General features: G+C 48.4%; 1 protein-coding gene across 2 annotated transcripts in view; it reads left to right on the top strand.

The window, feature by feature from the left end:
* The first annotated feature begins 4,884 nt into the window (after positions 1-4,884).
* The window catches only part of LOC102459475 (ADP-ribosylation factor-like protein 8B), a 40,927-nt gene continuing 30,929 nt past the window's right edge, over positions 4,885-14,882 (top strand). Inside the window, exons 1-2 of one of the 2 annotated variants that reach the window (XM_075928478.1) lie at positions 4,885-5,307; positions 12,061-12,141. In XM_075928478.1, the coding sequence (XP_075784593.1) occupies positions 5,185-5,307; positions 12,061-12,141 (204 nt within the window). In that variant the 5' untranslated portion in view covers positions 4,885-5,184. The remainder of the gene's footprint in view (positions 5,308-12,060; positions 12,142-14,882) is intronic. The other variant, XM_075928468.1, reaches the window with a different exon arrangement.

Below are 14,882 nucleotides of genomic sequence, written 5' to 3'. Positions count from 1 at the left end.
TGGATTTGCAGGCTCTATAGCTTTACCTCATTTTGGTTTTGAGTACAGTTATGTAACAAAAAACCTCTACATTTGAAAGTTATACTTTCACAATAAAGAGATTGCACTACACTACTTGTATGAAGTGAATTGAAAAATACTATTTCCTTTTATAGTATTTTTAGAGTACAAATATTTTAATAAAAATAATATAAAGTGAGCATTGAACACTTTGAACTCTGTGTTGTAACTGAAAACGTAGAATAACATTCAAAAATACCTAAGAAATTTCAGTTACCGTATTTTCCGGCGTATAAGGCGACTGGGCGTATAAGACGACCCCTTAATTTTCTAGTTAAAACATAGGTTTTCGCCTATACTCGCCGTATAAGACTACCCCCCCTTAAGAGGCCAACCGGCAGCGCCCCAGCTGCTCTGCCCCAGCGTCCACAACAAAAGCCTGGTCTGCTGGGGGGGGGGGGCGCATTAGCTGCGCCCTCCCCCCCCCCCCAGCAGACCAGGGACACGGGGAGCAAAGCCGCAGCGGCGGTGGGGTGCCGCGCCTCTGAGGCTTTGCCAGAGCAGAGCCTCAGAAGTGCGGCACCCCGCCGCCGCTTCGGCTTTGCTCCCGGTGCCCCTGGTCTGCTGGGGACCGTCTCCAGCAGACCAGGGACACGGGGAGCAAAGCCTCTGAGGCCGCCGGCTGCGGGACAGCCGCGGCGCGTCTGGGCTGTCCGCTGCTGGCTTCCCCCTAGACTTTGCAAAGCCGCGGAGGGGCTCGGGCAGCGGGGTAACCCAGGCGCGCCTGGGCTGCCCCGCTGCTGGCTTCCCCCAAGGCTTTGCAAAGCTGCGGAGGGGCTCGGGCAGCGGGGCAGCCCAGGCGCACCTGGGCTGCCCCGCTGCCGGAGCCCCTCCGCAGCTTTGCTCCGCATTTTCGTGGTCTGCAGACCAGGGAGACGCGGAGCAGCTTTTCTCGCCCTGGAGTACATGGGCGGCGGGACCGCGAGGTCCCGCAGTCCGTGTCCTCCGGGGCGAGAAAAGCCCCGTTTGTACCTGCAAGTCGGGGACTGCCTGTATGTTTATACACGGCGTATAAAATGACCCCCGATTTTTGGGGGATGTTTTTTAGTATAAAAAGTCATCTTATACGCCGAAAAATACGGTATTATTCTATTGTTTAACAGTGTGATTAATTGTGATCAATTGTTTAAATCACCCTTAATTTTTTGAGTTAATTGCATGAGTTAAAGGTTAACTGACAGTCCTGATATTTATTACTTGTATGACAGAAAAATAGCCCTCCTAGTGCTCATTGTTAAAGTGTACTGTAGCTGTATATCTCTTCAGGTTGTTTTAAGCCCCCATTACCATAATATCTCTGTGTCACCGAAGTATTTAAAAGCCCTGCGCAAATTTTCCACAACATTTTCCTACTTGATGTGAACTCAGATAGCTTCATTCTACATGACTTATTTGAACCAAAATGGTGGTTTTTCAAAGAGCCCACCTGCAAACTGAAGACCCTGCATTTTGCAGGTTGTCCACTACATCTGCAAATCATAACCTCTGCTTTCCACACAGCCCATTCCTGTGAACTAAATTGCCTGTATTTCATAAGACCTGTCTCTGCAGTTAATAGGAAAAGATGTGGTTGTGGTAGTATCTATTATTGTTGCAGTATTGAAAGCATACTAAGTCAGGGCTGAGCAATAATTTTTGAGCAGGGGACACTTTAGAAATTTTTGAAGTGGCCCTGGGCTGAAGGGGTGGGGACAGGATACTTCCTGCTTCCCTGCCCACAGACCCTGATTGGTCTGGGGGTGGGTGGGCATATGAAGTCTTTGGCCCCACACTTCCCAGAGAGAATCACCAGCTGTTCTGAACAGCTGGCATTTCCCTCTAGTTGCCTGTGCCCCTGACGGTGGGAGCAAATGTTGCACGCTCCCCTCCACTCCTGGCCAGTCAGGGCTTGGCGGTGGGGGAGATCATGCAAAGTCTCCTCCCGCCCTGCCCTGATCCTGCAAGGAGCATGCAGTGCTTAGAAGCACTGCAACCTTTGCAGGGTGGGAGGAGACTTTGTGCACTCCCCCCAACCTCCAAGCCCTGACTGGTCTGGGGGAGCGTGAAGTCTCTCACTCCCTGCCCTCGGGCACGCAGGTCTTAAAGTCAACCACCAGGATTGATTCTAATCGCTGCATGCTCCCCGCTCCCTAGGCCCTGAATGGCCTGGGGGTGGGGGACTGGCAGGTCCTCCGCAGGCAGGATCAACCCGCAGAGGCCATTTTGCTCACCCCTGTTCTAGGTGATACATACTACAAAGGTGTCAACTCCTGGTGGCTTAAAATGTAAATGTAGACACAACATGATGAATGACAGTCTCAATGAGCAGAGAGGCAATGGCGTCAGATTCAGCAATAAGATTGCACAGATAGTCAATTTGATCATGTGCATATCTGGATGAGGCAATATCATTTCATAATAGACATTTAATAAACAAAACTTTGTTGAAAAGAGATTAGCTGTGTCCGTTTGACACTGAAACCAGCAGAGTTTTTCTCCAATTTTGACAGGACATTTTCTGCTATATTCCCCCATCTCGTGTCACTGCTCTCTATCTCTTCACCAGAGCTTCACATCACACCTGCCCTTCGTGCTCTCATTCAACTCCTTTCAATGTCTTCTTTCCCTTTAACTTAGTTACTCCGGGTATGTCTACACTACCCCCGCTAGTTCGAACTAGCGGGGTAATGTAGGCATACCGCACTTGCAAATGAAGCCCGGGATTTGAATTTCCCGGGCTTCATTTGCAGGAAGCCGGCTGGCGCCATTTTTAAATGCCGGCTAGTTCGGACTCCGTGCCGCGCGGCTACACGTGGCACAGACTAGCTAGTTCGGATTAGGCTTCCTAATCTGAACTAGCTGTACTCCTCATTCCACGAGGAGTACAGCTAGTTCGGATTAGAAGCCTAATCCGAACTAGCTACGCCGTGCCGCGTGTAGGCGCGCGGCACGGGGTTCGAACTAGCCGGGATTTAAAAATAGTGGTGCCCGTCTTATGCAAATGAAGCCCGGGAAATTCAAATCCCGGGCTTCATTTGCAAGTGCGGTATGCCTACATTACCCTCCTAGTTCGAATTAGGAGGGTAGTGTAGACATACCCTCCCCCCCCAACTAAATTCCACCTTTAGAAGTTTTTTTTTAAAGAAAACTCATGGAACAACATCATGGGTAGCTGGTAAAGCTTTCCTTGGGGTAGGCTAGCTCCCTGTCCCTCCTCTTCTATCCTCAGTCCCCCCCACCCCATATTCCACCTCCAGCCTGCTACTGGCCCCACCCCCTCAGTCTTCTCCTTGCTCAGTTCCCTCGCCTCTGCTGTATCCCTCCTCACCTCCATGCTAAGGAGGGATCACTTGTCTCCTCACTGGCATGCCAGACTCTCCCCCCGCCCGCCCACCGCTAGCTTGCCACAATCCTCCTCGCTCCCCCACCCTGAGGGGGAAGAAGGAGTGAGGAGGGAAAGACAAGGACAGGGCAGTGCAGTGGGGGAAGTCTTACCAGGCAGACAGCAGCAGCAAGCAGTGGGGGTCTTGGGGAAGGGATGGAGCAAGGAAGGAAAGTAGTAGGGCCACCATTGCATAGGTGTCTTACTAGTGGTGAGTCAGTGGCAACAGTTCCAGAGAGGGTTTAGCCTTCCATGGCCTGTTATATCTGCCACCCATATATAACATGACATTTGCAGGCCATTATGTTGTTCGCTCCACTGCATGCTATATCCTTTTCTCCTCTTTTGTCTGTTTAGATTTTAAGCTCTGCAGGGCAAAGGCTGCCTACTACTTTCTTCCCCGCTGTGCCTAACACTGTCCACCTTATTTTTGTTCCCTGTGCATTATGATAATAAATGTAATTTAGAATGTGTGATATACCCCCAAATCTTAAAAAGCCAGAAAATTCCATGTTATGGGATACCTCAACCATATCATGCCACAAAGCTTCGCTCTACTGTCAGCCACAGATGCATTATCAAAAGGAATTTTCTTCTGCTTTTAAGAAAGGAGAAATGACACATAACCCACAATCTCCCTCATTCTAATAAAGAAGTTTAATTATAACTTCAGTGAGGTTAACGATAAATAGTTCCAGGTTGACATACTCATTCAGATAGTGTGTGATATATTTTGTATGTAGGGAAAATATAAGATTTTGTGCAATACTATGAGTCAAAATAATGTGGTATTAGTGTGCTTGTATATCAGTTGCAAAAAAAAAAAAAAAATAAGAGCCTCGTGATAGTGAAAAACCACATTCTAGCATGTCACTTCCAATATGTAATATCTGAGTTTTTCATAATATTAATGAAAAATATTATAGGCTGGACAGGTCTGCAATACCCATTGGGAACTGAAGCACAGATGGGTTAAATGACTTGGCTAAAATCACACAAGCAATCGGTGGCAGAGTGGGGAAGTGATCCTGGATTCTCTGAAGAACTGAGTGCCACAAGACCCCAACCACTGGGCCCTGCATTCTCTGCACAACACCCCTGTACAGAGTCCGTACCTTGCCACCTAGTGACCCCCCCATGGGAGTACCTACCCTATTTGCCCCAACATGATCTGCCACCCCCGCCCCCAGTGAGAGCCCACCCTGTGAGGACCCACTCTTTTCCTCCTCATGTGATCCCTGCCCTACAGTAACAACTCCCATGAGGGGACCCTCCTAGCACCCCACATGTGACACCCCCCCAGTCGCTGAGTGACCCCCCCACGGGACTCAGCCGGTCACCCCTCAATGACCCTTCCCACAGATCCATCCTGTCACCCCCTCAATGACCCCTCCCATAGATCCGCCCTGTCAGCCCTCACGTGACCCTCCCGCCCCTCAGATGACTCCTGGGCCCTGCCCCTCGGTGACAGCCTGAAGGGCTCCCAGCCTGTCACCCCCAAGCTCGCACTCTCCCCTCCTCCCTCCCGCAGCCCAGGTGCCGCGCCCGGCCGCTCCGTCCCGAGCCCCTCCCAGTCTGCGGCGACTCAGCCCGCGGCAGCCGGGGGAGAAGGGCGGTGGCAGGGATCACGTGCGTCTCCTCGCGCAGCTGCTCCAGCTCCGGTGCCGCGGTCCCCAGGGCAGCCGCCGCCACCGCCCCGCACCCGAGCGCCGCGGAGCCCGCGGTGCCGCCAGAGCTGGGGGCGGGTCGGGGCGCTGGCCGGGATGCTGGCGCTGGTGGCGCGGCTGCTGGAGTGGCTGCGCTCGCTCTTCTGGAAGGAGGAGATGGAGCTCACCCTGGTGGGGCTGCAGTACTCCGGCAAGACCACCCTGCTCACCGTGCTGGCGGTACGGCGGCCGCTCCCCGGGAGAAGGGGCCTGCGCCTGGGGGGGGGGGGGGGGGCTGTCTGATGAGGCGGGTGGGCCCTAGCTCGGGAGGGGCGGGGGAGCTGGGCCTCTAGTGCGGTGGGGGGGACTCTGGCTCTAGGGGGGCACCTGTGTCTGAGAGCGGGGGGGCTCTGTCTCGAGGGGAGGTGGCGCCTCTAATGAGACGGGAGGGCGCCCCGGCGGGCGGGGGAGTTCTGTGTCTGGGATCGATGGGGTCAGTGTCTCTAGGGTGGCGCTGACTCTCTTTAAGGGGGTCTCATCTGGGCTGGTGCGAGAGGGCTTCCTGGGGCTGTTCTTCGTTGGGCGAAATGAAGGCGGAAGGTCTGTCCCTGGCTTTGGATGCAGCAGGCCCCCAGCCCCGCGGGATGTGGGTGGTTTCCCTCCTGGGAGCGATCCCGGGGGGCAGTGTACAATAGTACATGGGGGATGTGATTGGTATCTGCGGCTGGGAAATAGATGGATCCTAGAAACTGTGTTAGGATTTCTAGTGCCTTGTAGCCGAATGCCAGGCACTTATCTTCCTCCTTTTTCACCTCCCAGCCCCCTCACAAGAGAGTATAATTGTCTGTGGTGAAGTCCTCATCCTGTCATAAGATCTCTTGTAGCCAGTGGGGGTTGGGAAGAACACTGGGACAGTAACCATTTTGCAATCGCTTTAATATTACACCAACAACATATGTGAGGTTAAAGTTAGAGACCAAAAAATAGCTTTTTGATTATCAGGCTTACCCATCTCATTGCAGATCCCAGGCAAAGGATATTTATACATTGTACAAAGAGTCTTTTTTTTTTACAATGAAACAGTACTTTTTTATATAAATCCTCACATCAAGACCGCCTATCTAGCTAATATGCACCTGATAAAATAATTTTCTTGTCTATCATTGGGACTTTAATCTTCACTGAATCCCTTCTTTGTCTACTGCTTGTCCATTGCATTGTTTTATTTTTTTTTCTCATTACCTTTAGTAGGTTTACATCAGCTTTTGTGTCTGATTTATAGTAGTATGTATCCTCCTCACATGTTGCTGGAGTCAATGTCCTGTTCCTCTCCTACCATTCCCACTATTCCATTCTGTCCCTTTGTTTAGAATGCATTCTGTATCTCAGGCCTAGTATACATACTAAGACATACCTAGATCTACCTACTATGCTCTCCTGTTGACTCCTCCTATGCTCCTTGTTGTGCTGGAGTACTGAGTCAATGGGCGAGTGCTCAGCAGTTGATTTATCACATTTATCAAACCCTGTATGTTTGATTGCTGACTGTTCATCTCATGGGTTGTGAAGATGTTGCCCCCAGATTTTCAAGCCATCAGTCTTCACATTCAGGTCCTTCCTAAAGACTTGCTTCCCTGATGCCAAAAAGATACAAACTGAATATCAGAGTTGTTTGAAATAGAGCTGGAATACCCATTTTGTGGAAATTCCAAAATATATTTAGAATAGGAATGAAACAATAATTTTTCAAAATGTCCGCTGGAGCAAAATTCCGTAATTTCATTTTGGAATAATTAAAATGACACTTTATTTTGATCACGTCAAAACATTTTGGTTTGTTTGATAAGGTCAAAACATTTAGTTTTGACTTTATAACATTACATAAAAGTTTTGTTGATTGCAATGTAATATAAAGTTGAAAGTTTCTGACAATATTATTATGTCATAGCAGCCAGGGAACTAGGTAACAGACATGCTGGCCAGCAACTAGAGAGCTGAGGAGCTGCTGATCAGCTGGACTTCCTGACTTCTGTGAAAAGTTTCAGTGTCATTGACACATTCTCCCCTTGAACATTCTGATTCCATCAAATCAGTGGGTTTTGTTTGTTTGTTTTTGATGGAAAATTGTTGTGGAAGAAAACTTTCAACCAGCTTTGTTTGTGAGTGTGTACTGATCAACTAATCTATCTATTGTTACTAAAAGTTAATCTTTTCTTTGGACTTCCTAATGCATCCTATTGTCTCCATTTTGTCTGTCATTATTACTAATATATATTGCAGTATCACCCATAATGGGCTAGACTCTTGAAGAGTCAGTCCCTACCCTGAGAAGACGGCAGTTTAAGAAGACAAAAACCAGAGGAAGCACGGAAGGAAGAGATACAACATATAGGCAAATGATTGGGATGGAGATGATAAGCATACAACTTTAGGCCCAGGGCTTTTGTTCGTTTGTTTTATTTTATAATTTAGGGACCAAGGTGTGGTGAAGGAAATGGCTGTGCGGGATAGGATGGATGAGAAGAGGAGGAAGAAAGAAGGATACTAGGGAAAAAAGGATGGAAGGATGAAGACACGCTTAGAGCAATGGAAAAGTGAGGCTAGCTGTGTGGCCACTGGGAGGAGGATAAATTGTGAAGAAAACCATCAATCAGCAAGCAGAAAAGGATGTCTGCAGTTCAGATTGTAAAAGGCAGTTTGCTGAGATATCTGGTGTTCTGATGGGCCTCAGCCCTGCTGCTGTTAGGCTAGACCTCTGAGGAGCATTCAGCTCACAAGGGTTTGCTCTGCCCTTGGGAGTTCTTACTTGGCAAACAATAAATCATCTTGCTACTTGCAACCATTGCAAAAATGGAAATAGTCTTACAATAAAATGACAGCACCAGTGTTAGTGCTTAATGATTTACAAGCAGTTGGCTTCCCATTATCAGCATGTTTATGATGCTCTCTGTGGGTACACTGGGATTGGCAGAAACTATAAACCTTTTGCTATAGGCTAGAGGAGAACAACTTGGCTGAGAAACAGTGCTGTTTGATTCTTGACTACATTTACATTAGCAAACTTTGTGGCTGCGTCTAGACTGGCAAGTTTTTCCACAAAATCAGCTGCTTTTGCGGAAAAACTTGCCAGCTGTCTACACTGGCCGCTTGAATTTCCTCAAGAACACTGTCCTCCTACTATCTAAAATCAGTGCTTCTTGCGGAAATACTATGCTGCTCCTGTTCAGGCAAAAGCCCTCTTGCACAAATGCTTTTTTTTTGTTTTTGTTTTGCACAAAAAAGCCCCGATCACAAAAATGGCGATTGGGTCTTTTTTGCGCAAAACCGCATCTAGATTGGCATGGATGCTTTTCTGCAAATAGTGCTTTTGCGGAAAAGTGTCTATGCCAATCTAGATGCTCTTTTCCGCAAATGCTTTTAATGGAAAACTTTTCCGTTAAAAGCATTTGCGGGAAATCATGCCAGTCTAGACATAGCCTATGGCTATAAGTCATCACTTCATACCTCAACCAGTGGTAGCAATGTTGGAAGTGGAGCATAGACAGGACTCTCAACTTTTTGTTATATTATATATTTCTAATTAGAATAGAATAGACAATTTGGTGGTACAAAAAAAAGTGCACAGTGTAAGCTACAGTATCTGCCATTGCAAACAGTGGAGATGCATTAGTGAAACATTATATGTCTGATTTTTGTCAGCACAGATGCAGTTTAAGAAGAATATTATGAGATAAATCGCTTTTCCCAAATCAGAAAACATGGTGAAGGGCATATATTGCAGTTATGGACAAGCTAATGTATTGTGTCCAATCTGGAGATAAGGTATTATGATAGAGAAGGGTTCGTTGGGAACCAATTCTGGAGTAAACAGTCCAGGATAGAGTGATTTACAGTGGGTTATTTTTGAATGTAATAGACGTGAGGGAAGGGGATTGAAAGTGTATGTGTGGGAGAGGGGCAGTTGAGCGGGGGAAAAAAGGCTGAGTCTGTTAAACCCAAACTGTGATGGACTGTAAAAAAGAATGGTAGGATGTTGTTTGTATTGCAGTAGATTCAGAGATTCTTGTCAGGGTCCCACTGTATTTGGAGGCATTTAATTAAGTGTCTCAAAACATCTGTGACACCATATTTGGAGGCTTGTATTACAAACACAGCCACTCAGAGTAGGTGATCACGGCGATCACTTCTGGCTTTGGAAGTGATTAAAATGTTTATTTCAAATCCCCAGGCATCAAGTCTTTTGTCGTCTTCAGACTGTTGTTTGTTGTATTGAAATATGATAGAATAAGGATATCTATCTGCACACCCCTAAATATTTACACAAATAAGATATGTAGTTTGTGGGTCTTTGCAGGAATAATCTGTTTTATCAAACATATTCTCTTCACTTCAGGCTTCTTACATCACTTGAAACAAATAGGTGGCAGGTTTGCTAAAATTTTGGTGGTGCCCACATTGCTCAGAGCCCACACTCCTCACTCCCAAAGTTCCTCACTCCACCTACCTAAGGCTCTTGGAGGGAATTTGGGTGGAGGAGGGATGCAGGCTCTGGGAGGAAATTTAGGTGCAGACTCTGGACTGGGGCAGGGCATTGAGCCGTAAGGGGGAGTGTAGGTTCTGGGAGTTTATGTGCAAGAGGGTTGAGTGGTTAGGATCTGGGAGGAAGTCTGGGTGCTGGGTAAAGGCTCTGGCCTGGGACAGGGGTTAGGGATGCAGAAGGGGTGAGATGTACAGGCTCTGGGAGGGAGGTTTGAGGGCTGGAGGGGGTGCACGAGTTTGGGGGCAAAAGTGGTGAGGGGAGAATATGCAGACTGTATGAGGGAGTGCAGGGTTGGGAGGGGCATTAGAGGGTACAGCTCATACATAGGTTACTCCTTTCTGGCAGCTGCTCTGGGGGTCATGCTGCTCCTGTGTGCTCCCCTGCATGCATTCCCCAGCTCTGCCTGTTGCCCCTAGGTGATTTAAAATATTGTGGGGTCCACTGCCACCACTACCAGCAGGGCAGTGGGGCTAGAGTGGCTTCCAGCCACTCGCTTTGCACCAAGGGCAGCATGTGCATTCCCCGTAGCCCTGTGGGGTGTGTGTGTGTCTCCGTGCACTGCTCCCAGGATTCCCCTATTCCCATCCAGGGGCAGCAGGGACATACATTCAGGCAGCAGTGTGGAGCCAGCAGCTGGAAGCTGCACTAGTTCTGTGTGCTGGTGGTGGTGGTGGTAGGGAGGGGATCCTTGGATTAGGAATGTAAACGAGTAGTCAATTACCTGATAAAACTAGGCTTATCGGTTAGTTGAGTCCCACTACTCGACTACTCGTATTTCCCCCCCCCCCACACACACATTTGCTGCCTCTGTATCAGAGGCAGCAAGGGGGGAGGAAGCAGGAACTGGTGCTGGGAAGAGCTGGCTAAAAAGCCAGTTCCCCCCAGCACGGTCTCTGTGCTGCCACCTGCTCCCTCACGCTGCTGCCTTTATCAGAGACTGCAGCTTGCAGGGGGGTCTGCTCCCCATCCCGCAGAGTAGCCCCAATCCACAGAGGGTCCCAGCAGGGACAGGGGCTGCTGGACCCAGCATGAGCCAGGACTGAGCTAGGCTTGCTAAGTTCTGGCTTGCGCTGGGTCTGGGACCGACCACTGCTGCTCCTCTGCAGTTTAAATGTAGTAGGAGCTGGGTTGCCTGTGCGTCCAGATCTTACTACATTTAAACTGCAGTGCTCCAATGGGGGTAACTCCCAGACCCTGCGCAAGCCAGGACTGAGCAAACCTTCCCTTGTTGACTAATCATGTAGTTGATACAAATTTTATCGACTACACGATTAGTGAATTACGTTCCTTTTAATATACTTACCTTGGATTGCTAAAGTTTTGAGAACCGCTGCCGTAGACTAAAACTGGTTCACCATAATTGGTTGATAAACGATATGAATGATGAAATGTTATCCTCTTAACCCCAGTTAATGCAGGGGTAAGATGCAACAAGTCTGATGTGATCAGTAATAGCATTAGGAATCAGTCAGCTGTCAAGTGGCATAGAAAATAACTCCAGTATAATGTTGCTAGTGGGACAAAATGTCTACTATATTTATTAAAGGTGTTGGTTTTACATTTTTGGAAGTGGAGGATGGAGAGGACATGGAGTCCATTACATAGATTCTCATTTTCCATTCCTCTTTCATGGTCTGTCTGTTTTAGTTGTTAGGTACTATGGTAAAGATTGCTTTAGAAAAAAAACCCTCTGTTCCTTTATTGTAGCAATGTATTTTCCTAAAATTTCCCAAGGTATCATTGTTCAGCTCCACTTATGGTAGTAATAATTAGAACTTGAGGGTAAATGGTGCTTCCAACACAAAGTTACTCAAAATACCAGTTTTTCCCTTCATCACCACACACATTAGCATTCTCACTGTTGTGCGTACATGGGTATCCCTCCTGCACCTGGGTGGGGGGAGGGGTGGGGTGTATGAACATACACACACACACACACGGATGCAGGGAACATACTTGCCAGCTGTGGTGCCGGAAGCCACTCTAGCCCACTCTAGCTGTGCTGCCGGATGTTCCCAGAGCATCATTCCCTTTGGTGGAGATGAATCCATGGTAGCAATGATGAGGTACTTTAGGAGAAATGTCCTAGTGTTGTCAAGGCCTCATGGTAATTGGGAGGGAGCCCTGAGCATTGTTGACAGATCAAGGCATGCCATGAGCTGGATCCAGCCTGCAGGTTCTAGGTCCCTCTCCCCTTCAAGGAACCAGATAAAGAGTGAGGAATTTCTTTGACTACTCATGATAATCAGTCTAGGAACAAGAGTCTAGAGATTACTTGGTTTTCTCACAAAAGTGGGATAGTGTGTTAAAGCATTGGTCCATATTATTTTAAATAATTTACATAATTTTCAGTTAATTTGGGAAAATGAAAGATTATTTAGAATACACATTCTGAATGCCTTCATTGTTAAGTATATTAGTTATAACCTCTTTTTTGTTTGTGTTGTTTTCAGTCAGGGCAGTTCACAGAAGATATGATTCCTACAGTAGGTTTCAATATGAGAAAAATAACAAAAGGAAATGTTACCATAAAGGTAAGTGTTCTTATCTGAATTATACTAAGAGGAAATAATTATCATTTTAGCATGGAATGGGAGTGTGTAATATTTAATGAGGATGGTGAAAATGGTTTCACTTAATATAATTGATGAAAGCTGTCCTTCTTGTCTTGTGAAATAATAGGATGGACTATTCTTTTAAATAATCTTTATTAAAATTGCTTTTGAATAAGGAATTTCCTTAGTGTATTAAGCTTAGTTTGCATGTGCTGTTTTATTTTACTTAGTAACCTACTTCATTTTGTGTGCTATCTCTTATGACCATTTAGATCCTTCCTTTATACAGTTTGGACCTCCCTGGTCTGGCATCATAATGAGAATTTGCTGGACCAGAGGAGTTGTCCCCTGACACCAGACTTGAGCCAGCTGGCCCCTGCCTCTGGCCTTCTCTACCCCCTCTGCAAATGGGCTGTCTGTGCTGCTGGCCCCCCAGCCCTGGGCTGCTATGGGTGGCCACCGTTCTCTGGCCCTGCACTGCTGCGATTCCCTGGTCATGCACTGCGGCAGGTGGCCAGGTTTCCCGGCTCCATGCTGCCGTGGGCTGCTGAAATTCTCCAGCCCCCAGCTCCATGCTGCTGTGGGCAGCCAGGCTTCTCCCGCCCATGATACCACACTGCCACAGGCTGCTGGGGTTCTCTGACTCCTGCACTGCTGTGAGTGACCAGATTTCATTGGTCCTGCACTGCTGCAGGTGGCTGATGTTTTCCAGCCCCTGGCTTCGTGCTGCTTCTGGTGGCTAGGCTTCTTCGGCCTTGGGCCCCATGCTGCTGTAGGCGACCAGGGTTCCCAGCCCTGCACTGCCGAGGGCTGCCAGGGTTCTCTGGTCTGGTTCCAGCACTGCTGTTTGGCTCCAGCTCCACTGCCATTGGCCCCAGTGGGGGCACTGGTCCTCCTGCTATTGGCTCCCAGGCTCTCTGGTCCAGTAGCATCCATGCTGGACCAAGGATATTTCTGGAACAGAGAGTTCTGATTTTTAGAGGTGCAGCCTGTACTTAATAAAATAACTTTTGTTTAGTAATAAACCCAGTGTAAGGGGTGGGTGAGATTCTGTGGCCTGCACTGTGCAGGGGGTCAGACTAGATGATCATAATGGTCCCTTCTGACCTTAAAGTCTATGAGTCTATGAATTGTTACCGGGGCAGGGGAGCAAGGAGTCTGTGCATATCTCTTTACGTTGAAAAAGAGGGTGAATTTTCATGAGCTTATTTTGTGGGGACTTCTGTACAGCAAAAGACAGTTTATCTAGGGTTCAGCTCTCACGGGGGCTGTATAGTTGAGTGCTGGGAAAAGGTTGCACACTGTACTGCTTTCAGTCTGTGTCTCCAGCCTTGAGGGTGAGGCCCTTTCCCTGTCCCTCTGCTGAAGCCAGCTGGACAGCTGGGCTCAGCAAGAGAGGGTTACAGGATGCTGAGGTTGTCATGGACAGTAAGCTATGTTGGGTCTCAGCATATCAGGTGACAGTCTCAAGAGGATGCTGCTCCCCTGCCTTGTTGTGGGGAGAGAGGTGGCCAGGACAGTGCCACAGGCATCATTCCTTGGAGGCCATGGCAGGGTGTCTAGCCGGTGGGGGGGCGTGTGGCGCAGCAGGCAACGGCCAGGGGGAGGGGCTTGGGACAGTGAGGCTACTTACTTGGATGTGGAGCCCCATCCCCAGCCAGCCACTCTACCTGGTGCTGTTGCCCCTAGTGGTTATTCTGCAGTTTAGCTGTCCTTTGTGCTTACTGTCCCTAGTAACCACTCTCAGTATGGTGTCCCTTCTCTCTTTGCCCCCTCCCTTTCCATGATGGAGAAAACAGTCCCAATCCAGCTACTTCCAGTTTTCCTGGCATAGTCAAACCCTGGCCTTGCTTTAAGTTATGATAAGAGGAAGCAGCATACCAAATTTGGTTGTCTTATCTCTTACATTTTAGAGAAGTTATTGAACAAACGGACTCTCAGCTAGACAGACATTTCTTGCATAGATAACTTGAAGATGACTAAATATTTAACAAGTATTAGTTTAAATCTAAACTAGTGATGTCAACGTGTAGTTGACTACATGATTAACCAATAAGCCTCTGTATCAGGGGCATCAAGGGACAGGAAGCCGGTGCCCATGGGTCTTTAAAGCCATCTTCTCATTAGGATCAGTTCCTGCAGAGCCACCTGTCTTCTTACCCCCATGCTGCTGTCTTTGATAGAGAGGCAGCAGTTCAGAGAGTGAGTGGGGCAGGCAGGAGGGAAGCCAGCTTTTAAGCCAGCTTTCCACACATGCTGGCTCCATGGAATTGCCTTCCCCCTCTCTCCCGTTTGCTGCCTCACAGAGGCGGGGGAAGGGGGGGACAGACAGGAGCCAGTGCTGGGTGGGGAGTCGCCTTTTAAGCAGTATGGGGGTCAGGGGAAGCTGCCATGGAGCAGCCCCTGTTCACAGTGAGCCTGGGCCTGCTGGGACAGGCTGTTCCTTGGCAGCCCTCCCACCCCACACTGCTGCCTCTGTGGAGGCAGAAGCCGGAGGGAAGACATGGCTTGGGAGGAGCCGGCTTTTAAATCAGCTCCCCTTGCAGACTGGCTCCTGCCTGCCACCACGCACTGATACAGATGCAACAGCATAGGGTGACAGGGGGCTCCCTAGGAGTGGGGCTGGGAGTGCACTAGCTGCCAGCCCCACCCCCAAGGACTATCCAATAGTCATGTAACCGCTAATAATTAATTCAGTTATGCAATTAGTCAATTACTCG

Source organism: Pelodiscus sinensis, chromosome 1 (assembly GCF_049634645.1).
Source record: "Pelodiscus sinensis isolate JC-2024 chromosome 1, ASM4963464v1, whole genome shotgun sequence".
Classification (NCBI taxonomy): Eukaryota; Metazoa; Chordata; order Testudines; family Trionychidae; genus Pelodiscus; species Pelodiscus sinensis.
Note: the sequence above shows the minus strand (reverse complement) of the source record. Positions and strands in the feature narration are given on the sequence as shown.